At 49.4% G+C, this 27482-nt stretch overlaps 1 protein-coding gene across 1 annotated transcript in view; it reads right to left on the reverse strand.

Moving 5' to 3' along the window:
- LOC144610287 (phosphatidylinositide phosphatase SAC2-like) overlaps positions 1-21212 on the reverse strand; it is a 48964-nt gene extending 27752 nt beyond the window's left edge. The window contains exons 1-11 of the mRNA XM_078428876.1: positions 21113-21212; positions 18845-18922; positions 17063-17199; positions 14746-14835; positions 13035-13193; positions 11834-11908; positions 10840-11017; positions 9072-9251; positions 7572-7639; positions 4497-4621; positions 1892-1969 (exon numbers count right to left, since the gene is read on the reverse strand). Of these exons, the coding sequence (XP_078285002.1) occupies positions 1892-1969; positions 4497-4621; positions 7572-7639; positions 9072-9251; positions 10840-11017; positions 11834-11908; positions 13035-13193; positions 14746-14835; positions 17063-17199; positions 18845-18922; positions 21113-21212 (1268 nt within the window). The remainder of the gene's footprint in view (positions 1-1891; positions 1970-4496; positions 4622-7571; positions 7640-9071; positions 9252-10839; positions 11018-11833; positions 11909-13034; positions 13194-14745; positions 14836-17062; positions 17200-18844; positions 18923-21112) is intronic.
- Between the last annotated feature and the right edge of the window lie 6270 nt (positions 21213-27482).

Here is a 27482-nt window from a genome sequence, read left to right on the forward strand (position 1 = left end):
TTGAACGGCGGGGTAGAGATGATGGGCCGAACGGCCTAGTTCTGCTCCTAGAACTTATGCGCTTATGAGCAGTTCACCAGACCCATGGCTACTACCCACAGTCAGGACAGTGCAGAGACCAGGACTAGAGTGGAGGCAGCCACACTGTGTCACGAGGCTACCACACAGGTCACGCTTACAATCCTCTGCAGGCCAAGCTGGGAAGGGTGCAGAGAAGATTAACGAGGATGCTGCCCGGACTCGAGGGTCTGAGCAACAGGGGGAGGTTGGGCAGGGTAGGATTCTATTCCCGGGAGCGCAGGGCGAGGGGCGATGTTATAGAGGTGCACCAGATCATGAGGGGCTGAGCGCACTATGGGAACTACACTCGCCCCCCTGCAGGACCTATACATCAGGGGGTGCAGATCCAGAGCCAGCAACATTATGGGGGACCCCTACCACCCCAGCAACGGACTGTTCCAGCTGCTACGGTCAGGCAAACGCCTCCGCTGTCACGCTGTGAAAACGGAGAGGATGAGACGGAGTTTCTTCCCACAGGCCATCAGGACTGTTAACTCTCATATCACCAGGGACTAATTTAATTTACTGTATTAATTTTTTTTTTGTGTTAATTTTTTTTCTTTTTCTATTCTGTTTTGTAGTTTAGTGCAATCCGCAGGAGTGGCCACTTTCATTTCACTGCACATCTTGTATACGTATGTGACAAATAAACTTGAGTTGACTTGACTTGATAGGCGCACAGAACCTGGTGCCCAGAGTCGAGAACCAGAGGACATGGGTTTGAAGGTGAGGGGGGGGGAGAGGATTTAATAGCAATCTGAGGGGTAACTTTTATCACACAGAGGGTGGTGGGTGTATGGAGCGGGCTGCTGGAGGGGATAGTTGAGGCAGGGACTATCGCAACATTTAAAAAACATTTGGACTGGTACATGGATGGGACAGGTTTAGAGGGGGTATGAGTCAAACGCAGGCAGGTGGGACGAGTGTAGATGGGACATGTTGGTCAGCGTGGGCAAGTTGGACCCAAGGGCAGTTTCTAAGCTGTGTGGTTGTATTATTATTATTTTTTTCCTCATATTTCAGATACAGCGCGGAAACAGGCCTTTTCGGCCCACCGAGTCCGCGCCGCCCAGCGATCCCCGCACACTAACACTATCCTACACACACTAGGGACAATTTTTACATATACCCAGTCAATTAACCTACATACCTGTTTGAGGGATGTTTGTTAAAGTTAAAGTTGTTAAAGTTGTTAAAGTTCGTTTTCTCCAGACAGACAACAATGCAACAACGTTGGTGGTAAAACAGTAAAGTCTTTGTTACCAAGTGCTGGAGTAACTCAGCAGGTCTCGGGAGAGAAGGAATGGGTGACGTTTCGGGTCGAGGCCCTTCTTCAGACTGATGTCAGGGGGGGGGTGAGACAAAGGAAGGATGTAGGTGGAGACAGTCTTTATTACGCCAGGCGGGAGAGTGGGGAGATCAGCACTGGATGTCTGCAGACATCCAAGCTCACCCTCGTGTCCCACTCACCGAAACAAAGGACAAAACAGTAATGGTTATATCTTTCTCTTATCAGGGAATGAGGTGGCACCACTCACATCATGCTCACACAAGGTAGTGAAAGAATTAAGACCATGTCCATATAAGGTATTACAAAGTCATCAGTAGGTCTTTCGAAATATCAGCTTATTCTTATTACTTTTTTTAGCAAAGCCAACTAAAGGTTAGTTGTTTTGTTTTGTAGTGCATGTCGTGTTTCTCAAGGTTAGACACAGCTTGCCTCTTTCTGCTTAGCTAAGCAATTTACAATGTAAAATTGGCAACCATCTTGTGGCCTATTTCTTTTGTCGATACGTAAACCCTTTCAGTATGACTACGTGCTTCTGCTCACCTGAACCATTGCTGATCGCTGATGATGTTTCTGATTCCCTCAGTCAGGAGCTCCACGTTTTCAAACCTCCTGCCCTGGCTGCACAGGGGCAAGATAGAGACGGCCGCGTTACACATCTCCCCCCAACTCTCCCGTCAGGCAGACGATACAGAAGCGTGAAAGCATGCACCACCAGATACTAAACGGTCCTCCCAGAACCTTGGGTGGAATCCCAATCTTCCGACGTACCTCATTGCACACCCTGGGCTTTTTTACATCTGCGCTTCCCCTTTAACTGTGACACGCTCGTGCCGTAACACTACACTCTGTACTCGGGTATTTTTTAAACGTAGAACGTAGAGCACTACAGCGCAAGAACAGGCCCTTCGGCCCACAATGTCTGTGCCGAACATGATGCCAAGTCAACACTGCGCCGCAGTAGACTTGCTGGCTTACAGCACTGTACTATTGCTATTGAGGGCGTGCAGCGTAGGTTCACTAGGTTAATTCCCGGAATGGCGGGACTGACATATGTTGAAAGACAGGAGCGACTAGGCTTGTATACACTGGAATTTAGAAGGAAGAGAGGAGATCTTATCGAAACGTATAAGATTATTAAGAGGTTGGACACGTTAGAGGCAGGAAACATGTTCCCAATGTTGGGGGAGTCCAGAACCAGGGGCCACAGTTTAAGAATAAGGGGTAGGCCATTTAGAACGGAGATGAGGAAAAACTTTTTCAGTCAGAGAGTTGTGAATCTGTGGAATTCTCTGCCTCAGAAGGCAGTGGAGGCCAATTCTCTGAATGCATTCAAGAGAGAGCTGGATAGAGCTCTTATGGATAGCGGAGTCAGGGGGTATGGGGAGAAGGCAGGAACGGGGTACTGATTGAGAATGATCAGCCATGATCACATTGAATGGCGGTGCTGGCTCGAAGGGCCGAATGGCCTCCTCCTGCACCTATTGTCTATTGTACACCCGCGTTCGATCCTGACTACGGGTGTCGGCTGTATGGAATTTGCACCTTCTCCCTGTGACCACGTGGGTTCCCTCTGGGTGCTCCGGTTTCCTCCCACATCCCAAAGACGTGGGTTTAGTTTCCTCCCACGTCCCAAAGGTATTTTGGTTAATTGTCCCTGGTGTGCAGGACAGAACTGGCGTACGGATGATCGATGGTCGGCGTGGACTCGGTGGGCCGAAGGGCCTGTTTCCACGCCTGTATCTCTAAATAAACTAAACTACAACCCCCATAACCAAAGGACCAAAGGACAAGGAATCTAGTGGAGGCAAGAGCATTGCCTAATCCCAGCCCTTCCCTCAACTCCTCACCAGTTACCTAATGTACAAAAAAAATCTTTTCCTGAGGTACAAGAATGAGGGAGGGCTGTGATGATGGTTAAGTTTTAGTTTATTGACACAGTGTAATATTCGCGTTGTTCATAGAATTTGGATAATTATTTATGAACTGCATAAATGTATATTTGCGTGTGTGCATATATGTGATTATATGTATGTATGTGTCATATGTATGTTTATATTTCACAAAATGCTGGAGTAACTCAGCAGGTCAGGCAGCATCTCAGGAGAGAAGGAATGGGTGACGTTTTGGGTTGAGACCCTTCTTCAGTCTGATGTACAATATATATATATATATATATATATTTCTGTGTGTGTGTGTGTGTGTGTAAATGAGAAAAAGTTTGTGAATCAATTGATGAGTACCGGAGAAGGGGTAGGAATAAATAAGTGTATACTTCCTCCTACATTTCGAACATGTAAGATTTAATTTGTGTTGTTCATGAGAATTTATTTATTGAGTTGTGTACAGGTTTATCGTTCATTTCATTTTATTGTTATTTTGTTTTGTTTTTATCTTTTTTTGTTTTAAATGTCCGAAATAAAATATAAACATACAAACAAACAAACCCAAAAGGGCAATGGTGAAGAGGGAGACTGGCACGGGGTGGGGAGTGGAAAAAAAGACCGTGTGGCGTGAAGCGGGGGGTCCTCATTGAATCTTAATAATGAAACTTAATACCTGAATAATGAGAGCCCTGGGCAGTGGGTGCGGAGAGGATTGTCCCACTGGTGGGAGAGTCGAGGACAAGTCAAAGCTTCAGGATTAATTTCACAAAATGCTGGAGTAACTCAGCAGGTCAGGCAGCATCTCAGGAGAGAAGGAATGGGTGACGAAACGTCGCCCATTCCTTCTCTCCCGAGACGCTGCCTGACCCGCTGAGTTACTCCAGCATTTTGTGAAATAAATACCTTCGATTTATACCAGCATCTGCAGTTATTTTCTTACGCTTCAGAATTAAAGGACGTTCCTTTAGGAAGGAGATGAGGAGGAATTTCTTTAGTCAGAGGGTGGTGAATCCGTGGAATCCATTGCCACAAAAGGTTGTGGAGGCCGAGTCAATGGAGTGTTTTGTAAGTCATAGATAGATTCTTGATTAGTACGGGTGTCAGGGGTTATGGGGGGGGGGGGGGGGGGGGAAGGGGAAGGCAGGAGAATGGGGTTGAGAGGGAGAGATCGATCAGCCACGATTGAATGGCGGAGTAGACTTGATGGGCCTAATTCTACTCCTGTCACTTGAACCTTCAACCATGTGGTTCTGCATTCTTACCATTGTTGGTGGAAATCGAAAGACACATAGATGAGACGTGGGTCGTTGAATAATTCAACCTGTCGCCGGTAGGCGTCGCTAATCACCTTCTCTGGCCCCTTCTGTTTCACAAGATTGATGATAACCTACAGTAGAAACATAGAATAATGGAAAGGAAGGTTCAGGGGTAGGCCGATCGGCCCTTCGAGCCAGCACCGCCATTCAATATAATCATGGCCGATCATCTAAACTCAGTACTCCGTTCCTGCTTTTTCTCCCCATATCCCTTGATGCCTTTAGCACTAGGTGCTAAATCTAACTCTCTCTTGAAAACATCCAGTGAAGTGGCCTCCACTGCCTTCTGTGGCAGAGAATTCCGCAGATTCACAACTCTCTGGGCGAAAAAGCTTTTCCTCGTCTCAGTCCTAAATGGCCTACCCCTTATTCTTAAACTGTGGCCCCTGGTTCTGGACTCCCCCAACATCGGGGACAAGTTTACCTGCATCTCGCCTGTCCAATCCTTTCAGAATTTGATATGTTTCAACAAGATCCCTTCTCATCCTTCTAAACACACGACCCACGAACACACAGCCCACCAGCTCTGTCAAGCTTCCTCACCCTGGTTTGGATGAACAAGGGAAAGATGAATCGAAAGTCAGGTCTCAGTGAGGTTCACCTGCACCTCCTCCAACCTCATCTATCCGCTGTTCCAGATGTCAACTTCTCGACATCGGCGAGACCAAACGCAGGCTCGGCGATCGTTTCGCACAACACCTTCGCTCAGTCCGCCTCAACCAACCTGATCTCCCGGTGGCTCAGCACTTCAACTCCCCCTCCCACTCCCAGTCTGACCTTTCTGTCATGGGCCTCCTCCGTTGTCATAGTGAGGCTCACCGCAAATTGGAGGAACAGCACCTCATATTTTGCTTGGGCAAATCACACCCCAGCGGTATGAACATTGATTTCTCTAACGTCAGATAGCTCCTCTGTCCCTCTCTTTCCCCTCCCCCTTCCCAGTTCTCCCACTGTTGTCTCCAACTACATCCTTTCTTTGTCCCGCCCCCTCCCCTGGGCATCAGTCTGAGAAGGGTCTCGACCCGAAACGTCACCCATTCCTTCTCTTCCCCAGATGCTGCCTGACCCGCTGAGTTACTCCAGCATTTTGTGATACCTTCAACTGAGATTCGAGATCAATCTAATTCCCTCGAGTGTTGGACATTCCCACCCTGGGGAAAAAAGGTTCTGACTGTCTACCTTATCTATGCCTCTTATAATTTTATCCACTTCTCGGTCTCCCCTCAACCTCCGACGCTCCAGAGAAAACAATCCAAGTCTTGCCAACCTCTCCCTGTAGCTGAAACCCTCTAATCCAGGCAGCATGCTGATAAACCTCTGCTGCACCCTCTCCTAAACCTTCCCGTCCTTCCTGTAGTGGGGCGACCGGAGCTGTGTGCAATGCCCCAAATTGGGGCAATGCATCTTGCAGATGCCACACAGCACAGTCACAGCACCTTGGTTTTGGATCAATGGGATGCCAATCCAGGGGGCTGCCTTGCCCTGGATGTGCCGGCTTTTTGAGTGCTATTGGAGCTGTATCGTGACACAGGTCATTTGACCCATCAAGTTCATACTAACCCCCCCACATGGGAGCAATCCCATTAGTCTCTTCTACCCTGTACCCCTGCAAATTGTCCTCCCATTTACGTACACCAACTTTCTTTTGAATCATTTTTCTGCTTACCTAAGTTAAAGAGTGATGTACACCAGCAAACTAACTATGCGCTGTGGAAGTAAACTGGAATATCTAGTGGAAGCCATTTAGTACTGCTTTGCGGATAGATTTTTTTAGATTTAGATATACAGCGCAGAAACAGGCCTTTCAAACCTACAAACCTGTACGTCTTTGGAGTGTGGGAGGAAACCGAAGATCTCGGAGAAAACCCACGCAGGTCACGGGGAGAACGTACAAACTCCGTACAGACAGCACCTGTAGTCAGGATCGAACCTGAGTCTCGCTGTAAGGCAGCAACTCTACCGCTGCGCCACCGTGCCGCCCTAGTGAACCATTTCGTAGAGCTTTGCAGTTGCTCAATTGTAAAAAAACCTATGTTTTTCTGTGTAAATGAAGGGCGCTAAATGAATGAAACACCTAAGACATCACTGGGAACTGGAACTTTGAAACAAGGGCATTGAGCAGGCTATGACTTTATTCCTTGAAGTGCAGGAGGATGAGGGGTGATCTTACAGAGGTGTATAAGATCATGAGAGGAGTGGAACGGGTAGATGCATAGATTTGTTTACCCGCAGTAGGGGAATCAAGAACCAGAGGACATAGGTGAGAGGGAAAAGATTTAAAAGGAACCCGAGGTGCAACTTTTTCACACAGAGGGTGGCGGGCATATGGAACAAGCTGCCAGAGGAGGTAGTTGAGGCAGGTACTATCACAATGTTTAAGAAACATTTAGATACTAGACCAAGTGGACCTGTTGGGTCGAAACTTCTCCTGCATTGGTGCAACACCCTCTCCTCCCCCCCTCCCACCTCTCCTCCTCCCCTACCCTACCCTCCTCCTCCTCCCCCCTCCCTCTCTCTCGCCTCCCCCTCCCTTCACCCCCCCTCCCCCCCACTCCATCCCCCTCAATTCCACCTACCTCCCCCCCCCCCCCCCCCCTCCTTCCTCCCAAGGAGATAGATTTAAACTTTAAAATGTGAATAACTTAAAAGATATAACACCGATTTCAATGAAACTTCTTCCATTAGCACCAAAGGGACGACGGTGAGTAAGGTGGGTCTAAAATTGTCGCGCTATCGTGTACCGTTTTGGCTGTAGTTCAGGAACAAACAAACAAACAAACAAACGAGAGTTTTAGTGTATAGATGGGCCAAACGAAGGTTGGTGGGACTAGTGCAGATGGGGCATGGTCGTATATAGATGGGCCATACGAAGGTTGTTGGGACTAGTGTAGATGGGGCATGGTCGTATATAGATGGGCCATACGAAGGTTGTTGGGACTAGTGCAGATGGGGCATGGTCGTATGGGGCAAGTTGGGCCTTTGTCCACGCCGTATGATTCTATAAATTGGGAACAAACTAACCCCTTTGTTGTAAATCTTGAACTGTTCCATGAAGTGGATCTGAAAAGCTTCTGTGTTCTCTTCTTCACCTGTGTGAAAAGAGGGGAAATATCTCCATTGAAAAGGAATTAAATATGACTGCAGCTGCCAGAAACCTGAAATAAAATCAGAAAGCGCTGGGGATGGCGGAGGCTCCACATTCTGGTCAACCTTCCCCAAAGAGAGCACGTCTCACGTACAGGCTCGGAGCTGTTTGCAGCAGCCAAGATTGACCTCCCAACCTGCATAACTTTGGGAGGTTGTAGGAAACCAAGTGTGATCAAGAAGAGAACGTGCAGACAGCGGTGGGGCAGCACAGTGGCGCAGCGGTGGAGTTCAGAGATGCAGTGCGAAAACAGGCCCTTCGGCCCATCGAGATGCTGCCTTACAGCGCCAGAGACCCAGGTTCGATCCTGACTTTGTGTGCTGTCTGTACGGAGTTTGTACGCTCTCCCCGTGGGTTTTCCCTGGGGGCTCTGGTTTCCTCCCACCACTCCAAAGACGTACAGGTTTGTAGGTTAATTGGCTTCGGTAAAAACTGCAAATTGTCCCTGGTGTATGGGATTAAACTCATGTACGGGTCGGCACGGACCGGGGTGGGCCGAAGGGCCTGTTTCCACCCTGTATCTCCAAAGTCTCGACCACAGTGGGTCAGGATTGAACCTGGATCACAGGAGCTGTGAGGCAGCAGCTCTACCTGTTGTAACGCCGCACCTGGTTTGTACACTTGGCTGAGCTCATTCTTGGACCTCCTGTTCTGGACTGTCAGGAATGTCTATGGAGACTGGCCTGGGATTGGGATTGGGATTGGGATTGGGAGCTCCTAAACGAGACCCTTTCTGTGGCCCAGAATGAAAGGTCGAGCTGGTCGACCCTTACTCTTGTGGAATAGACACTAAATGCTGGAGTAACTCAGCAGGACAGGCAGCACCTCTGGAGAGAAGTTTCGGGTCAAGACCCTTCTTCAGACTGAAGGCACACAGGACCAGTTAGGTTGTACGTTATTAAGCAGACACTGATCATTGTTGGCTCGGAGAAAAGGTAAAAAACAAGCAAACAGAGATGAAACGGAGATGGAATTCTCTGCCTCAGAAGGCAGTGGAGGCCAATTCTCTGGATGTTTTGAGGAGAGTTAGATAGAGCTCTTAATGATAGCGGAGTCAGGGGGTATGGGGAGAGGGCAGGAATGGGGTACTGATTGTGAATGATCAGCCATGGTCACGGTGAATGGCGGTGCTGCCTCGAAGGGCCGAATGGCCTACTCTTGCACCTATTGGCTATTGTCTAAAATCTCTACCACACCTTACACTTCCTTGTCTCTGTGTCACCTTCTCCCCTGACTCAGTCTGAAGAAGAGTCTCGACTCGAAACGTCACCCATTCCTTCTCTCCAGGGATGCTGGCTGTCCCGCTGAGTTACTCCAGCGTTTTGTATCTGCCTTGGGCTTAAACCGGCGCCTGCGGTTCCTTGCCGCACACTTACTCTTGTGGAGCTTGGGCCGCGGCTTATACCGATAGCCCTCCTGGCTCCAGAACACGGGGATAGACCCTCGGATCTGGACAAAGGACAGGACGTTGTCTCCACTGTAGATCAGCTGCTCGGTCTCCACGTAATTGGCCACGTTTCCGTTGGAGTCGATGCCTCGGCGTTTGTAGCGCATCCCTGTGGACCAAAGAGAAGGAAGAAGCTCACTACACGATGACCATGGCGTCGGAGGCTGGTCGTTTTCGTTTAGTTCAGAGAGACACAGCGCGGAAACAGGCCCTTCGGCCCACCGAGTCCGCGCCGACCAGCGATCACCCCGCACATTAACGCTGCCCGACACATGCATGACTAGGGACGATTTTGACACTTACACTAAGCCAATTAACCTGTGGGGGTGTGGGAGGAAACCGAAGATCACGGAGAAAACCCTCGCAGGTCACGGGGAGATGTGACTCGGCAAGTCGAGCAGCATCTGTGGGGATGTTTTGGGTCAGGACCATTCTGTCCTGCCAGGAAAGGTGCCAAACCAAAACGTCACCTATCCTTGTTCTCCAGAGATGCTGCCTGACCCTCTAAGTTATTCCAGCACTTTGTGTCTTTTATGGCAAACCAGCATCTGCAGTTCCTTGTGTTTACAGGGTGGGTAAAGAAAGACAGCACATCAATACAAGATTGAGGAAGGTATGTTGTAACTGTATAAAACTTTAGTTAGGCCACATTTGGAGTATTGGGAATCAACACAAAATGCTGGGGTAACTCAGCGGGACAGGCAGCATCTCTGGAGAGAAGGGATGGGCGACGTTTCAAGTCGAGACCCTTCTTCAGATAAAGACCTGAAACGTCGCCCGTTCCTTCTCTCCAGAGATGCTGCCTGTCCCGCCGAGTTACACCAGCATTTGGTGTCTCTCTTCGGTGTAAACCAGCATCTGCTGTTCCTTCCAACACATTTGGAGTATTGGGTGCAGTGCTGTACTCTACTCCAGAGAGTGATGGTGTGCCTTGAAGAGGCTCGTTCAGACTGGTTGACCCTGAACTTATCCAATTGCCATCCTCTCCACTTAGCCCAAACATTACCGCTTCCAGCTACACCTGCCCCTCACAACATGCCCTGCTCTCTCCTGCAAACCCTCTTCAGCATAAGGTGAAAGGAACCAGGGCAAGTCTGAAGAAAAGTTATTTTTTTCCAACACAGAGAGTGGTTAACACAGTCACAAAATGCTGGAGTAACTCAGCGGGACAGGCAGCATCTCTGGAGAGAAGGCATGGGTGGTTAATATAGTGTTGTGCTGGAAGCGCTGGAATCGGACACAATTTGGAGACAATTGAGATGGACACTTAAGCAGACCAAGGCTTGGAGGGATATGTTCACCGAGGGGCAAATGGGGTCAGTGTAGATGGACAAGAAGGTTTCACAAAATGCTGGAGTAACTCAGTGGGTCAGGCAGCCATCTCAGGAGAGAAGTGGCTGACGTTTCGGGTCGAGATCCTTCTTCAGTCTGAAGAAGGGTCTCGACCCGAAACGTCACCCATTCCTTCTCTCCAGAGATGGCTGCCTGACCCACTGAGTCACTCCAGCATTTTGTGATACCTTCCATGTGTACCAGCGTCTGCGGTCATTTTCCTGCACTCCTGGACAAGCAGGTTGGCATGGACAAGGTAGGGGGCCAAGGATCCATTCTCCGTGACTCTGTCCGCCCACTGATGGGAGCACCGGCGACATCAATGATCTACCCCTGGACGGCCCTCTTGGGAACTGCCTGCTCACCTCCTCGGTACCTGCTTCTCCTGGAGATGAGGACGAACAGGAACTTTGCCCCCGGCACCTGTGGCGTGTCCTCGCCCACCACACAGCCCGGTTGGGCGGCCTCGCCCACGAGGTGCTTGGAGTAGCTGATGTGGACCTCCTTCACCTGCACGAAGCCCTGGATGATGGGGATGATCCACTCCTCCGCCATCTGGAGGGAAGGTTCCAAACGGAAACGTGTCAGGGACGCCTGAGTTTGGCTCATCGCCGTGCGCACCGAAAAGCGTTTGTCGCGTGCTCACCGGCCAGCGGAAAGACGACACATGGTTTCGTCACTTGCAAGGATGAGAGGGGATCTTATCGAAACGTATAAGATTATTAAGGGGTTGGACACGTTAGAGGCAGGAAACATGTTCCCAATGTTGGGGGAGTCCAGAACCAGGGGCCACAGTTTAAGAATAAGGGGTAGGCCATTTAGAACTGAGATGAGGAAACATTTTTTTAGTCAGAGAGTTGTGAATCTGTGGAATTCTCTGCCTCAGAAGGCAGTGGAGGCCAATTCTCTGAATACATTCAAGAGAGAGCTAGATCGAGCTCTTAAGGATAACGGAGTCAGGGGGTATGGGGAGAAAGCAGGAACGGGGTACTGATTGAGAATGATCAGCCATGATCACATTGAATGGCGGTGCTGGCTTGAAGGGCCGAATGGCCTACTCCTGCACCTATTGTCTATTGTCTATTGTCTATTGTCAAAACCGAGCCGGCCACAGCGCACAGATGCACGGCAAAGGGAATGACACGAACTGAGGTAAGGTCCCTTGCACTAAACGTCATGCCAATGGATATTTTTAAAGCGGAGATTGAGTGGTCGATTAGTAAGGGCGCCCAAGGTTACGGGGAGAAGGCAGGAGAGAATGGGGTTGAGAGGGAAAGATTGATCGGCCACGATTCTGCGCTCACGACTTATGCCCTCAGGCAAAACAGGCAGGAAGTTACAGAAACCACACTGAAAGACGGAAAATGCCAACCCTACCTTTTTTTCGAGCAAGTCTCGAACCATGTACTTGTTCCAGAAAAATCTGTCATCAACCTGAGCAAAGAGGAGATAAGAATAAGGGGTCGGCCATCAAGGACTGTGGCGAGGAGAAACCTTTTTCACCCAGAGATTTGATCATCTGTGGAATTCTCTGCCCCGGAAGGCAGCGGAGGCCAACTCACTGGATGTTTTCAAAGAGAGAGTTAGATTTAGCTCTTGGGGCTAATGGAATCAAGGGATTTGGGGAAAAAGCAGGGACGGGGTACTGATTTTGGACGATCAGCCATGATCATCATGAATGGCGGTGCTGGCTCGAAGGGCCAAATGGCCAATTCCCTGCACCTGTTTTTCAATGTTTCTATGAAACACATGGTGGTGTGAGCGGACTCCCTATTTGTCTGATTACAAGCCCGTGGTGGGCTTGGATGGAGATGGCTTTCCGTCCATCCCTGCCAGCTTGGGTGATCAAACGCGCCAACCTGTTCCTCTGACCAATGTTCGTGCCCCTCCCCTGGTATTCCGCTCTCGATTTCCTTCCTGCTCTCAGGGGCACAGGTGAGCCGACTCGTGCGGAAACTGGACAGGGCAGAGCTGTGTAGACTGGGGCCGTTTCCCAAATGTAGTGCAGGAGGCTGGTGAACAGTTTTGGTTTAGCTTGGAGATTTGCAGACCCGCTGTGCCAACGAGTGCGCGCCCACCAGCAATCACCCTGTCCACCAGCGTGGTGGGTGTATGGAACAAGCTGCCAGGGGAGGCAGCTGAGGCAGGGACTATCCCAACATCATGTTTGGCGCAGACATGGTGAGCCGATGGGCCTGTTCCTGTTCTGTTCTGTGTCCTATTGTTCTATGAAGGCATGTGGCTGTCGTGAGAGGGGCAAAGTTTAAAGGGGTAACTATTTTTCACTGGAGGGGAGTGAATGCCAGGGTTGGGAGTTGAGGCAGATATGATAGTAACGTTTAAGAGGCTTTTGGATCGGCACATGAAGAGGCAGGGAAGGGATGGATGTGCAGGTGGATAAGAGATGGTTTTGCCGTTGTGTTTGGTGCGGACATGGTGGGCCAAAGGGCCTGTTCTTGTGCCATACTGCCCTTTGCTCCCACGTCACATTGAAACCCACATAGCCGATGACCACCCCCCCCCCCCCCACCACCACCCCCCCCCCCCCCCCGACCCTCGCCTTTGCCAGCAAGCCGTGTCTGTCGTTGAGGTGGTGCCACTGCCGCTGGGCGCTGTTCGTGATGTCGTAGGTCGGGCTGAAGAAGAACGAGTCGCTGTCGGTGAACATTTTGACCACCTCTTCCAGCAGCCGCCTCTCCAGCTTCTCCTCGCCACTGGACTGCAAGACAGAGACGGCGGGAGTCACCGAGGGGGAGGGGAGGGACTGCACGGAGGGGCGGCGGCGCACGGGACGAGCCGCCGCGGGAAGCCGGACAAGCGCAAGGCTTCAAATATATTTCGTGGGCCGGCACATGGAAACGAAACGAAACTATCAACTACAATACACTAAACTAAACTAGATGGAGAAACAGATGCTGGACTCTAATAAAAACACAACATGCTGGAGTAATTCAGCACCTCTGGAGGACATGGACAAATTACATTTCAGGCCGGGGCAGGTACAAGGATGGGAAAGGGTGGGAGGGGATATGGGCCAAATGTAGGCAAACTGAACCAGCTCAGGTGGGCTCCTTGCTTGGCACAGAACAGTTGAGTCGAAGGACTTGTTTCCCTGCTGCATGGCCCTGTGACTATATTTCAGCCGAGCTAGGAAATGAGGTAAAGAAGGCATCCAGCAGGCTTGCTTTCATAGGTAGGGGGGCATTGAGTACAGGAGTCAATATGCCATGATGCAGCTTTGTAGGACTTTGGCTCGTTTGAGTTTAGTTTACTGTCACGTGTACCGAGGTGCAGCGAAAAGCTTTTTCGCCGCGTGCTCTCCAATCAGCGGAAAGACTAGACAGCTTTTTTTCCACGAGTAGTAGTCCGACTCAATAACCAAACGTCTGTCGTCTCTTTTCTGCTCTGGTTTATTTTCACCCACATAGTTTAGACGGTAATGTTGTATCCTTATTGTTTTGATGTGCTTACGCTTTATTATTGATTGTTTAACTGTGTGTTTGTGTTGTCATTTGTGAGCGGAGCACCAAGGCACATTCCTTGTATATGCACATACTTGGCCAATAAGCTTATTCATTCGTACATGATTACAATCCAGCCGTCGACAGTGTACATATGCAGGAGAAAGGGAATAGTGTTCAGTGCAAGATAAAGTCCAGTGAAGTTCGATTAAAGAAAGTGCGAGGATCTCCAATGGGGGTAGATAGCAGCTCAGGACAGCTCTCTCGTTGGTTCAGTTGCATATCACACTGATGGTCTATGACGCATTTAGAGTTCGAACCCTAGGGATGGGTGCGCGGCACTGGGAGGCCATTGCAGCGAAAGAGAACTGAGAGATCGGCCCCCCTTGGCCCAGCGGATAGAGCCGCTTCCTCACAGCGCCAGAGACCCGGGTTCGATCCTGGCCTCGGGCACTGCATGTGTGCGGACATTCTCCGTGTGACCCCGGCGGTTTCCTCCCACGTCCCAAGGGAAGCCCGGGTTTTGCAGGTTAATTGGCCCTCTGGTAAAATTGACCCTGGAGTGCAGGGAGCGGATGAGAACGTGGGATGGGATCGAACCGGCCGCATGGTGGCGCAGCGGTAGAGTTGCTGCCTGACAGGGGCCGAAGGGCTGGTTTCCGCGCTTTATCTCTAAACTAAACCAAACCAGCGAGCTAGTGTGGACGGGTGATCGATGGTTGGCGTGGATCATGGTGAGCAAAGGGCTGAATCCGTGCTGTATCTTCCACTCATTCAACTAACTAAACCGAGGGGGGTAATGGACATCACCTGCCGCTTGGCACCAGGGTCTCCCAGCTGTTTTTTCGAGTTGACCGTGAGAGTACACTCGTCTGCAGCCTTCATGTGCACCTTGCAAAACTGGATAAAAAAGATAAAACGTCCATCACAAAACATTCATCCCAGACGGACCAATGTAATCATTTCACTTTGCATTTTTGGTCACGGTTGAGGCTTTAAAAAAGTTTTTTTTTCCCCCCCCTGGGAGAAAGAGAAAAATTTATCGCAGAGACGTCCAAAGAATGCACTCCATCATCAACACCTCCCAACGTGGCGGGCTCTGCCACCAAGAAGGCCGAGGTCAGGAGAAGCAGACGGGAGCCACCATCATCTGTCATCATCACCGGGTCAAGAATCATTGACCATTGCTGGACAACCTTCACCAGAGGGACTGGGTTAAAGAACTGTTTTATGGCACTGGCTCACCATCACCCGCTGGTGGACGATTATAGACGGGCAACAAACACTTGGCATTGCCAGTAATGCCCGTATTCTGTAAATAAATGTTCAAGGAATCTCCCAACCCTTTGAGGGAAAAATATCATCAACCAGGCAGGCGTTCACAGCAGAAAGACAATAACCAGGATGGGTTCAAGTAGGCTCGGAGGAAGAGGGAGTGTGTAGGCTTGGTGCTATGCCACCCAACGGAAGGAAGTGTGGCACAGCGGTAGAGTTGCTGCCTCACAGCGCCAGAAACCCGGGTGCTGTCTGTACGGAGTTTGCAGGTTCACCCTGTGACTGCGTGGGTTTTCTCCGGGAGCTCTGGTTTCCCCCACAGTAGTACAGGTTTGCAGACGAATTGTCTTGGTAAATATTGTAAATTGTCCCTGGTGCGTGTAGGGCAGTGTTGGTTTGTGGGCATCGTTGGGCGGTGCAGGCCCGGTGGGCCGAAGGGCCTGTTTCTGCGCTGTGTCTCTGAAGCTAAACGAAACTGAACCAAAACGACCGCCGGCAGGGTGGTGCTGCGGTCGGCCCCTTGTTGGCTGGGAAGGGTGTGATCTCAAGAGCGATACGGTGCGGTGAACTGTGGAACTGGTTAAACGACTCGGGTGGAGGAAGAGGGCAAGGTGAAAGGGCAGAGGCCCAGGTGAAAGGGCAGAGGCCCAAACCTCTCCTGTATTGGTGCAGCACCCTCTTCCTCCCCACTCCACCCTCCCCTCATCCTCCCTCCCCCCCTGCCTCCCCCTCCCTCCACCCCCCTGCCTGCCCCTCCCTCCCCCTTCCCCACCTCCCCACTCCACCCCCCCCTCATCCTCCCTCCCCCCCTGCCTCCCCCTCCTTCCACCCCCTTGCCTGCCCCTCCCTCCCCCTTCCCCACCTCCCCACTCCACCCCCCCTCATCCTCCCTCCCCCCCTGCCTCCCCCTCCCTCCACCCCCTTGCCTGCCCCTCCCTTCCCCACCACCCCACTCCACCCCCCCCCTCATCCTCCCTCCCCCCCCTGCCTCCCCCTCCCTCCACCTCCCTCCCTCCCTCCCCCCTCCCTCCCTAGGACATAGACTTAAACTTTAAAATGTGAATAACTTTAAAAATATAACACCGATTTCAATGAAACTTCTTCCATTAGCACCAAAGGGACGACGGTGAGTAAGGTGGGCCTAAAACTGTCGCGCTATCGTGTACCGTTTTGGCTGTAGTTCAGGAACAAACAAACAAACAAACGAGAGTTTTAGTGTATAGATGAGAGAATTCGACATTTGTACTGCCGGGTAGTAAGCAACCGAAGTGAAATATGAGTTGCTGCTCCTCCAATGTGAGTATACCCTACGTCATGAGCGCGAGGATAAGCTTTTTCATCCAGAGAGTTGTGAATCTGTGGAATTCTCTGCCACAGAAGGCAGTGGAGGCCAATTCACGGGAAGTTTTCAAAAGAGAGTTAGATTTAGCTCTTTGGGCTCAAGGAATCAAGGCATATGGGGAAAAAGCAGGAACGGAGTACTGATTTTAGATGATCAGCCATGATCATAGTGAATGGCGGTATTCATTCACAAAATGCTGGAGTAACTCAGCAGGTCAGGCAGCATCTCTGGAGAGAAGGAATGGGTGACGTTTTGGGTCGAGACCCTTCTTCAGACTGAGTGAGTGACCGTAGTGAATGGCGGTGCTGGCTCGAAGTGCCGAATGGACTACCCAGCTCCTATTTGTCCGTTTCTATGTTTCTATCCGGCAATGGAGGAGGCCCAGGACAGAAAGGTCGGTCGGTGTGTGCGAATGGGAAGGGGAGTTGAAATGGTTGGCAACCGGGAGATCCCATGGGGTCTCAGCAAACCGAAATCAGGCTGTTTGTGAATGAGACGCTGAACTTTTACCTCCAGCTTCAAGTCCTGAGGCTCGGCGTTAGTCAACGGTATCACTGCCACTTTGGCGATCTTGTACATCTCATGTTGCCCGGGAACCGTGCCCACAAAGCCTTTCCGTTGAATGAGGACCAGGAAACATTCTAAATCTACAAAAAATAACAATGAGCAACCTCACGGCTGCACGTCCTTTTGTGCTGAGGTAATAGCCTCTGGTCCTGGACTCTCCCACCAGTGGAAACATCGTCTCCACATCCACTTTATCCAGGCCTTTCACTGTTCATTTTGTTCCACTGAGGTCCCCCCTCGTCCTTCTGAACTCCAGCGAGTACAGGCCCAGCGGCTTCAAATGCTCATCACATGTTAACCCAGGTGAGTTGACGTCAACAGCCGTCTCATCTATACTAGCCCACACCAAACAGGTGGTGGCACAGAGACACAGCGGTAGAGCTGTTGCCTCGCAGCGCCAGAGAGCCGGGTTCGACCCTGGTCTCGGGTGCTGTCTGTGTAGAGTTTGCATGTTCCCCCCTGACCACGTGGGTTTTCCTCCGGGTGCTCCGGTTTCCTCCCACATCCCAAAGGTGTGCAGGTTTGCAGGTTCATTGGCCCGCTGTAAATTGCCCCGCGTGTGCAGAATAGAACTAGTGTACCGGGCGATCACAGGTCAACACGGAATTGCTGGGCCCAAGGACCTGCTTCCACACTGTTTCTCTAAACTAAAACTAATGTTAACAGCTAGTTTGTGAGGCACTTGAAGGCTACATCAGGTTCAGAGGGATTGCACTATTATTGCTTGTTTTTTTGTGTGTACATATGCGTGCGTGTATATGTGTGTGAGTATATATATATATATGTGTGTGTGTGTGCGCGCGTATATATATATATTTGTGTGTGTGTGTGTATATATGTGTGTGTGTTTGTGTGTGCGTGTATATATATATATATATATATGTGTGTGTGTATATATATGTGTGTGTGTGTGTATATGTGTGTGTGTGTGTGTGTGTGTGTGTGTATTTGTCAGTATATGTGTACATATACACAAACTGAAGTTTTTTTTCCTATCTGGGACACATGACTTGTTTTTTGTGTACGTATGTGTGCGTGTATATGTGTGTGAGCATATATATATATATATATATGTATATATGTATAAGTGTGTGTATGTGTGTATATATGTGTGTGTGTGTGTGTGTGCGCGCGTGTATGTGTGTATATATATGTGTGTGTGTGTGTGTGTGTGTATATATATGTGTGTGTATATATATATATACATATATGTGTGTGTGTATATGTGTGTGTGTGTATTTGTGAGTATATGTGTACATATACACAAACTGAAGGTTTTTTTCTATCTGGGACACATGACAATTAAAAACACTCTTGACTCAACACTCTTGTGTGGGCAAGTTGGACCGAAGGGCCCGTTTCCACGCCGTAAGACTCTATAACTCTATGACTCCATCAGGAGTCACTGTGTCCATGAGCGGAGATCCCGTGCGTTGGTGTAACCATCTGCAGCCACAGTATTGCAAACACCCTAATGCAGGCATTATGGTACATCAGGCGTCTTGTCATAGATTTGTGTAGCAACTGCGTATATATGTGTGTGTGTGTGTGTGTGTGTGTGTGTGTGTGTGTGTGTGTGTGTGTGTGTGTGTGTGTGTGTGTGTGTGTGTGTGTGTGTGTGTGTGTGTGTGTGTGTGTGTGTGTGTGTGTGTGTGTGTGAGTGTGTGTGCGCGAGGGGGCACTTTGATCAAATCGGTCCTGTGATTGCAGCAGATACAGCCTCACCTGGGTGAAACTGAAACTTCCCAACAACTCCCTCCACCAGGCCGAGACAGACAGCCTTGGACAGGTCCACATCAGAGGCTGAAAGCACAAGAAAGCAGTCGTCAGCATCTTGCTGGAATTGATCAATGTTGCCCTGCATTTCGCATTAACCGTTGAAGTTAGAAAGCCCGAACCTTCTCCGAAACTCTCAGCTTGGGATTATTACCCCTAATGTCATATTTTCACTTTTTCACAAAAAAGGGTGGTGGGTGTCAGGAACAAGCTGCCAGAGGAGGCAGTTGAGGCTGGGACTATCCCAACGTTTAAGAAACAGCTAGACAGGTACATGGATAGGACAGATTTGGAGGGATATGGACCAAACACGGGCAGGTGGGACCAGTGTGGTTGGGACATGTTGACTGGCGTAGGCAAGTTGGGCCGAAGGGCCTGTTTCCGCACTATGACTCTAGTGGATGCCAGATTACAATGGTTCAGGGTAAAACATAGAAACTGCCTCAACTCATCCTGGTCTTTCAATCTATAACCTTGAAGCCAGGCCCTTTGGACGTCAGCAGGACTGAGACGAGGTTTTCTGAGAGAGTTTCAAGGTTTCAAGGTCAGTTTATTGTCACATGTACCAATTAAGGTACAGTGCAATTTGAGTTACCATACAGCCATACTAAGTGAAAGGCAACAAGACACACAACGACATAAAAGTTCACATAAACATCCAGCACAGCGGATTGCACATTCCACACTGTGATGGAAGCCAATAAAGTTCAATCTTCCTGCTTCTTTGAACAGCTAACGACTAAATTATTGGGGTGAAACAGGAAAAGGGGAGGGGGAAGAGGTTAAAATTCAATCTTCATATTGAAATATAAACTCTCCCATCTACAATCGGTCTGAAGAAGGGTCTTGACCGGAAACATCACCTGTCCATTTTCTCCAGAGATGCTGCCTGACCCGCTGAGGTACTCCAGCACTTTGTGTCAACCAGTGTTCATACTGTTAGGTTGTGAGGTACCCAAGCTGAAGATGAGTTGGTGCTGTCCCTCTAATTGTCATGTGGCTTCACTCTGGCAGTGGAAGAGGCCCAGGACAGAAAGGTCAGTGCTGGAATGAGAAGAGGAGCTAAATGGTTGGCAAGTGGTAATGACCAGGTAGCCCACGATGGAGTAGAGGTTCATACGTCCATATGTCATAGGACCAGAAGAAGGCCAATCTTTCTTCCCAGCTGAATCATTCTATTAGCAACTAGAGAGTAGTCCTGGGCTACTATTTACCTTTGTAAGAAGGAACTGCAGATGCTGGTTTAAACCGAAGATAGATACAAAAAGCTGGAGTAACTCAGCGGGACAGGCAGCATCTCTGGAGGGAAGGAATGGGTGACGTTTTTGGGTCGAGACCCTTCTTCAGACTGAAGAAGGATCTCGACCCGAAACATCACCCATTTCCTCTCTCCAGAGATGCTGCCTGTCCCGCTGAGTTACTCCAGCTTTTTACTACTATCTACCTCACTGGAGACCCTCGGACAATCTTTCATTGGACTTTATCTTGCACTAAACATTATGGCGTGTGTGTTATGGCGTGTGTCTGTGTGTGTCTGTTATGGCGTTGGCTGTGTGTATGTGTGTTATGGCGTGTGTGTGTGTCTGTGTGTGTGTTATAGCGTGTGTGTGTTAGTGTGTGTTATGGTGTGTGTGTGTCTGTGTGTGTGTGTTAGGGTGTGCGTGAGTTATGGTGTATGTGTATATATGTGTGTTATGGCGTGTGTGTGTATATGTGTGTCTGTGTTATGGTGTGCGTGTCAGTGTGTGTGTGTGTGTGTGTGTGTGTGTGTGTGTGTGTTATGGCATGTGTGTGTATGTGTGTCTGTGTTATGGTGTGTGTGTGCGCGTCTGTGTCTGTGTGTGAGTTATGATGTGTGTGTGCGTGTTGGTGTGAGTTATGGTGAGTGTGTGTGAGTATCTATGTGTGTGTGTGTGTGTGTGTGTGTGAGTTATGATGTGTGTGTGCGTGTTGGTGTGAGTTATGGTGAGTGTGTGTGAGTGTATCTATGTGTGTATGTGTGAGTTATGGTGAGTGTGTGTGAGTGTATCTGTGTGTGTGAGTTATGGTGTGTGCGTGTGAGTTATGATGTGTGTGTGTGTGTGTGTGTGTGTGTGCGTGTTGGTGTGAGTTATGGTGAGTGTGTGTGTGTGTGTGAGTTATGGTGTGTGTGTGTTATCTGTGTGTGTGTGTGTTAGGGTGTGTGTGTGTAAGTGTGTGGGCTGTGCTCACACCTACCTGCCTTGATCTCCATGCTGCCGCTGGAGCGGCTACAGGACAGGCAGCTGCTGCAGGCGCCCCGCACCGTGTACTCAGTCGCTGACTGGAAGAGCTCCATCAGTAGCCTTGCTTGCTTGCCCCTCGCCCCTCGCCCCTTGCCCCTTGCCCCTCGCCCCTTCCCTCTGGCCTGGCCTGGCCTGGCCTGGCCTGACCTCCTCTCTCCCCGCGACCGTTGGAGTCTGTGCAATGGTCCGGGTTTCCAATGAAAACATGTTCCACGGTCTGCCCGTCACAGCGGGCGCATTCCAAACAGTACCCGGCGCCCGGGCGTTCTGGGGCCGCTCCCCTGTCGTAAGTTGTCGCCCCATCCCACCCTCAATACCCTCAGGCATTCCCCACCCCCCCCCCCCCCCCTCCAAAATAAATTACAATTGCAAAAAAAAAAAACACCCGGACGTTGAGCATCATGCAAAATTGTGTCCGTTCGGCCCATTAAGTCCATACTAACCCTTTACTCTACATTCCAACTGGCCTCAAGGACAACAATAGACAATATTGTCGAGGCCAGTTGGAATGTAGAGTAAAGGGTTAGTATGGACTTAATGGGCCGAATGGACACAATTTCAGCCCTTCGAGCCAGCACTGCCATTCAATGTGATCATGGCTGATCATTCTCAATCAGTACCCCGTTCCTGCCTTCTCCCCATACCGGGTCAGGCAGCATCTCGGGAGAGAAGGAATGGGTGACGTTTCGGGTCGAGACCCTTCTTCAGTCTGAAGAAGGGTCTCGACCCGAAACGTCACCCATTCCTTCTCTCCCGAGATGCTGCCTGACCTGCTGAGTTACTCCAGCATTTTGTGAATAAATCGATTTGTACCAGCATCTGCAGTTATTTTCTTATATTATATATATTCTCCCCATACCCCCTGACTCCGCTATCCTTAAGAGCTCTATCTAGCTCTCTCTTGAATGCATTCAGAGAATTGGCCTCCACTGCCTTCTGAGGCAGAGAATTCCACAGATTTACAACTCTCTGGCTGAAAAAGTTTTTCCTCGTCTCAGTTCTAAATGGCCTACCCCTTATTCTTAAACTGTGGCCCCTTGTTCTGGACTCCCCCAACATTGGGAACATGTTTCCTGCCTCTAACGTGTCCAACCCCTTAATAATCTTATACTTTTCGATAAGATCTCCTCTCATCCTTCTAAATGCCAGTGTATACAAGCCTAGTCGATCCAGTCTTTCAACATGTGACAGTCCCGCCATTCCGGGAATTAACCTAGTAAACCTACGCTGAGCGCCCTCAATGCAAACCATTTTGCAACATATCCTCCAGGGAGAGGTTGAGCAGACACAGGGACTTTATTCCCTGGAGCGTGGGAGGATGAGGGGTGGCTGCGTGTGGAAGTTGGGAGGCCCTGTTGCAGTTGTATAAGACGTTGGCAAGGCCGCGTTGAGAGCATGGTGTTCAGTTCTGGGAAAGTTGTTGTCAAGCTGGAAAGGGTACAGAGATTTACGAAGATGTTGCCAGGACTAGAGGGTCTGAGCTATAGGGAGAGGTTGAGCGAGGCTGGGACTCTATTCCCTGGAGCGCAGGAGGTTGAGGGGTGATCTTAAAGAGGTGTCTCAATCATGAGAGGAATAGATCTGGTAGACGCACAGAGTCTCTTGCCCAGAGTAGGTAAATCGAAAACCAGAGGGCATAGGTTTAAGGTGAAGGGGGAAAGATTTTATAGGAATCTGAGGGGTAATTTTTTCACGCAGAGGGTGGTGGGTATATGGAACAAGCTGCCGGAGGAGGTAGTTGAGGCAGGGACTATATCGTATCGTGTAAGAAGCAATTGGACAGATACATGAATAGGACAGGTTGAGAGGGATATGGGCCAAACACAGGCAGTGGGACTAGTGTAGATGAAGGCAGACACAAAATGCTGGAGTAACTCAGCGGGACAGGCAGCATCTCAGGAGAGAAGGAATGGGTGACGTTGCGGGTCGACACCAGAAGGTTACTCCAGTATTGTGTGTCGATCTCATATACAGTCATAGAGTGAGACAGTGTGGAAAGAGGCCCTTCGGCCCAACTTGCCCACCGACTAACATATCTCATCTACACTGGTGTGTAGGAAAATGACTGCAGATGCTGGTTCAAATCAAAGGTAAACACAAAATGCTGGAGTAACTCAGCGGGTTGGGCAGCATATCAGGGAGACTTCAATGTGGGTACTGTAATCTCAAACTGCCAAGGATGGTAGTGCAGGCAGAAATGATAGTGGTATTTAGGAGGCTTACAGATAGGTGCATGGAGATGCAGGGAATGGAAAGATATGGATTAGGTGCAGGCAGGGAAGATTAGTGTAACCTGGCATCATGTTAGGCCCAGACTATCTTACAAACCTTCTGCTTATCAGATTCCCAGCCCATCATTGAGCAGCACGGTGGCGCAGAGGTTGAGTTGCTGCCTTACAGCGCCAGAGACCCGGGTTTGATCCTGACTACGGGATGCCGTCTGTACAGTTTGTACATTATCCCTGTGACCGCGTGGGTTTTCTGCAGGTGCTCCGGTATCCTCCCTCATTCCAACGATGTGCAGGTTTGTAGGTCAATTGGCTTCTGTAAATGAATAGGATGGAACGAGTGTACGGGTGGCCGCTAGCTGGCACAGACCCGGTGGGCCGGAGGGCCATGTGTCTCTGAACTAAGTTAAATAAACTAAACCTTGCATTTTTACAGACAAGAGACCGTGAAGGTGCTGGAATCTTGAGCAAAAATCTGGAGGAATTCGGCAGGCCAGGCAGCAGGGTGTGGGGGCAATGGAGAGATAGTTTTGTTTTATAAGAAGATAACTGCAGATGCCGGTACAAATCGAAGGTATTTATTCACAAAATGCTGGAGTAACTCAGCAGGTCAGGCAGCATCTCGGGAGATAGTTTTGTTTTGGTTGGGCCCCTTCTTCACACTGATGTTGTCGAGGGTTTTCCCTCCCGCTCCTCCTTCCTTATCTACCACTTTCTTGCCTCTTTTGCAACTCTCTAGCCCTTGTTACAATCTCGACCCATTCGCCACTCACTGCTCCTCGCTTGTATCCACCTATCTTTCACTTGTCAGTTTTTGCCCCATCCCCGTCGTTCTTTACCAGCTTTCTCCACTCTGCGCCTTCAGTCTGAAGGGTCCCCGGCCCCAAAACAACGTGTCTCCATTTCTCTCCACAAGACGCCTTGTTTGTGGCGCAGCGGTAGAGTTGCAACCAGCTACCTTACAGACCCGGGTTCAGTCCTGACTCCGGGTGCTGTCTGTACGGACTTTATACATTCTCCCCGTGACCTGCGTGGGTTTTCTCCTGGATCTCGGGTTTCGCCCCCCACACACTCCAAAGACGTACAGGTTAATTGGCTTGGTATAATTGTAAGTTGTCGCTGGAATGTGTTGGATAGTGTGAGCGTGCGGGGATCCCTGGTCAGTGCGGACTCGGTGGGTCGAAGGGCCTGTTGCCCCGCTGTATCTCTAAGCTAAACTAAACATTTGGACGGATATATGTAAAAGAAAGAAACATTAACAAAGAACTGATCATTAAGGGGTTGGACACGTTGGAGGCAGGAAACATGTTCCCAATGTTGGGGGAGTCCAGAACAAGGGGCCACAGTTTAAGAATAAGGGGTAGGCCATTTAGAACTGAGATGAGGAAAAACGTTTTCAGTCAGAGAGTTGTGAATCTGTGGAAGGCAGTGGAGGCCAATTCTCTGAATGCATTTAAGAGAGAGAGCTAGATAGAGCTCTTAAGGATAGCGGAGTCAGGGGGTATGGGGAGAAGGCAGGAACAGGGTACTGATTGAGAATGATCAGCCATGATCACATTGAATGGCGGTGCTGGCTCGAAGGGCCGAATGTCCTCCTCCTGCACCTATTGTCTATAACTGCGGATGCTGGTGCACGGATCGCTGGTCGGTTCACAGAAGCACCTGTCTCTACACTATTTCTCTAAAGTCTGAAGAAGCAGCCTGACCCACTGAGTTCCTCCAGCACTTCGGGTTTTTTTCCACTCTCCTTTCATTCTTGTGGTTCCCTTCCCAATCTGGGTTTTTCCAAAAGCACAGATGCCACAGGGCCGAACAGGCAAGCACCATTTCCCTGAAATCAATAACATAACACGGATCGTAGCAGGAAGGAACTGCAGATGCTGGTTGACACAAAAACCAAAGATAGACACAAGAAGCTGGAGCAACTCGGCGGGTCGGGCAGCATCTCTGGAGGGAAGGAATAGGTGATGTTTCAGAAGGGTCTTGAACCGAAACGACACCCATTCCTTTTCTTCAGGGATGCTTCCTGACCCTCTGAGTTACACCAGCTTTTCATGTCTGTCTTCAACATAACGCAAGTTGATTATTTTAGAAATGGGTGCCGAGGAATAATAATTGTTGGCTACGTAACTAGAATTGCTCTGAAAACAAATCCGTAACCAATTGTTTGACTAGGTCTCACTGCTAAAGATGCAGCACACATTCAGAACTGTGTTGGATGGGCTTCTTTAATGGAAGTGAAAGAACTCTCTAGCAAGCAGTGACTGGAGTGGACAAAAGTCCCAAATGTATAAGAAGATAACTGCAGATGCTGGTACAAATCGAAGGTATATATTCACAAAATGCTGGAGTAACTCAGCAGGTCAAGCAGCATCTCAAGAGATGCTGCCTGACCTGCAATGTCCCAAATGTAATTGGTATTATTTAATTGAGTATCTAAGAAGTCCAGTGCAGTCAGTTCATGGCAGGAGAGCTGAGGCCTGTGGAGTTCTCCTTGCCAGCAATTTTCAGCTTCTATGGCAACTGTATGTGATTGGAGTGTATCCACTGGCTCCGTCTAATGCAGAGTTGGCGCTGGGGATGGATTCTCTGTGGAGCGTCCGTGATGCTGGGGGCAAACGCAGCACTAAAGAGTAGTGACCAAGGAGTGTGTAAGAAGGAAATGCAGAGGCTGGTTTGTTTAAAACCAAAGATAGACACAAAAAGCTGGAGTAACAGGCAGCATCTCTGGAGAGAAGGAATGGGTGAAGTTTCGTGTCTCGACCCTTCTTCAAACCAAGGAAGTCAGGTCGTGGGGAATCCCCCTCCCCAGCAGAAATGAAGGAGGCAGATTTAATAAGTGACTTCATCCAAGATCCCTTAGGAAATGATCACAGCACGATGACGTGCTGTCTGCGCAGAACTGGAAGCTCCACTGTTCATAAGTTCTAGGAGCAGAAATCGGCCATTTGACCCAACAAGCCCACTTCACCATTTCCAATCACGGCTGATCTATCTTTCCCTCTCAACCCCATTCTCCTGTCTTCTGCCCATAACCCCTGACACCCGTTCCAATCAAGAATCTGTCAATCTCTGCCTTAAAACTAGCCCTTGAATTAAGTGAATGTAAAAGGCTCGTTGGATATGAGAAAGTGTGTATTCAGTCCAATCTTGCCTTTGCTCAGTATTGCACAAAACTAAAGTTCTGCTTATTTTACTTCATTGTGATGACTCCGTTGTGCTGCTGCCTATAATATTTTGTTTTTAGAGTGTTAGGTGCTTTGAACACTCAGCTAGGAGTGATGGCAGAGAGATATGTTAATCGTATCAAAGAGACTTGCAGATAGGCACATGGATACGCTGGGAATGGATGGGTTTGCATCACATGCAGGCAGAAAGGATTCATTCAACTTAACATCATGTTCGGCACAGACATTGTGGGCCAAAGGCTTATTGCTGTACTGGACTGTTCCAAGTTTATTTCAGCAGTAACAGCAGTTCGAAAGAACATTATTAACTTCAAGTGTAACTTCAAGCAGATGCTGGTTTACACCGAAAATTGACACAAAATCCTGGAGTTACTCAGTGGGTCAGGCAGCATCTCTGGAGAATAAAAAAAAGGATGGGTGATGTTTCGGGTCAGGAGAAAGGTCCTGACATGAAGGTCCTGTCACCCATCTTTTTTCTTCAGAGATGCTGCCTGAACCACCGAGTTACTCCAGCACACTGAGTCCATCTTCCACCGTTGAGCCAGCGGTGCTAGCTCGAAGGGCCAAATGACCTCCTCCTGCACCTATTTTCTATGTTTCATTAACTGTACTTTGTGATGTACTAAACGTTCCTGAAACCGCTGTGCAAATGCATACCTTTCACTCTTCATCTGAATTCCCCATCCCTTTGCTTCCACATTCATACCCTTTGCCTTGGTCACTTTGCTCTGTTGCCCTGAAATTTGTCCCGAAACCTCTCCCCGTCTATCCTACGATAAAACATTCCTGACAGATCTTTCCGTGCCTTCCCCCCCACCAGAAATTTCCTCACAGCCCTGATTACTCTTCCACTTCCTGCAGATCTTTCCCAGTGAGAAGAAATGTGTTTACAAAACAAGAGTTAAAC

This window comes from Rhinoraja longicauda, chromosome 36, assembly GCF_053455715.1.
Source record: "Rhinoraja longicauda isolate Sanriku21f chromosome 36, sRhiLon1.1, whole genome shotgun sequence".
Classification (NCBI taxonomy): Eukaryota; Metazoa; Chordata; class Chondrichthyes; order Rajiformes; family Arhynchobatidae; genus Rhinoraja; species Rhinoraja longicauda.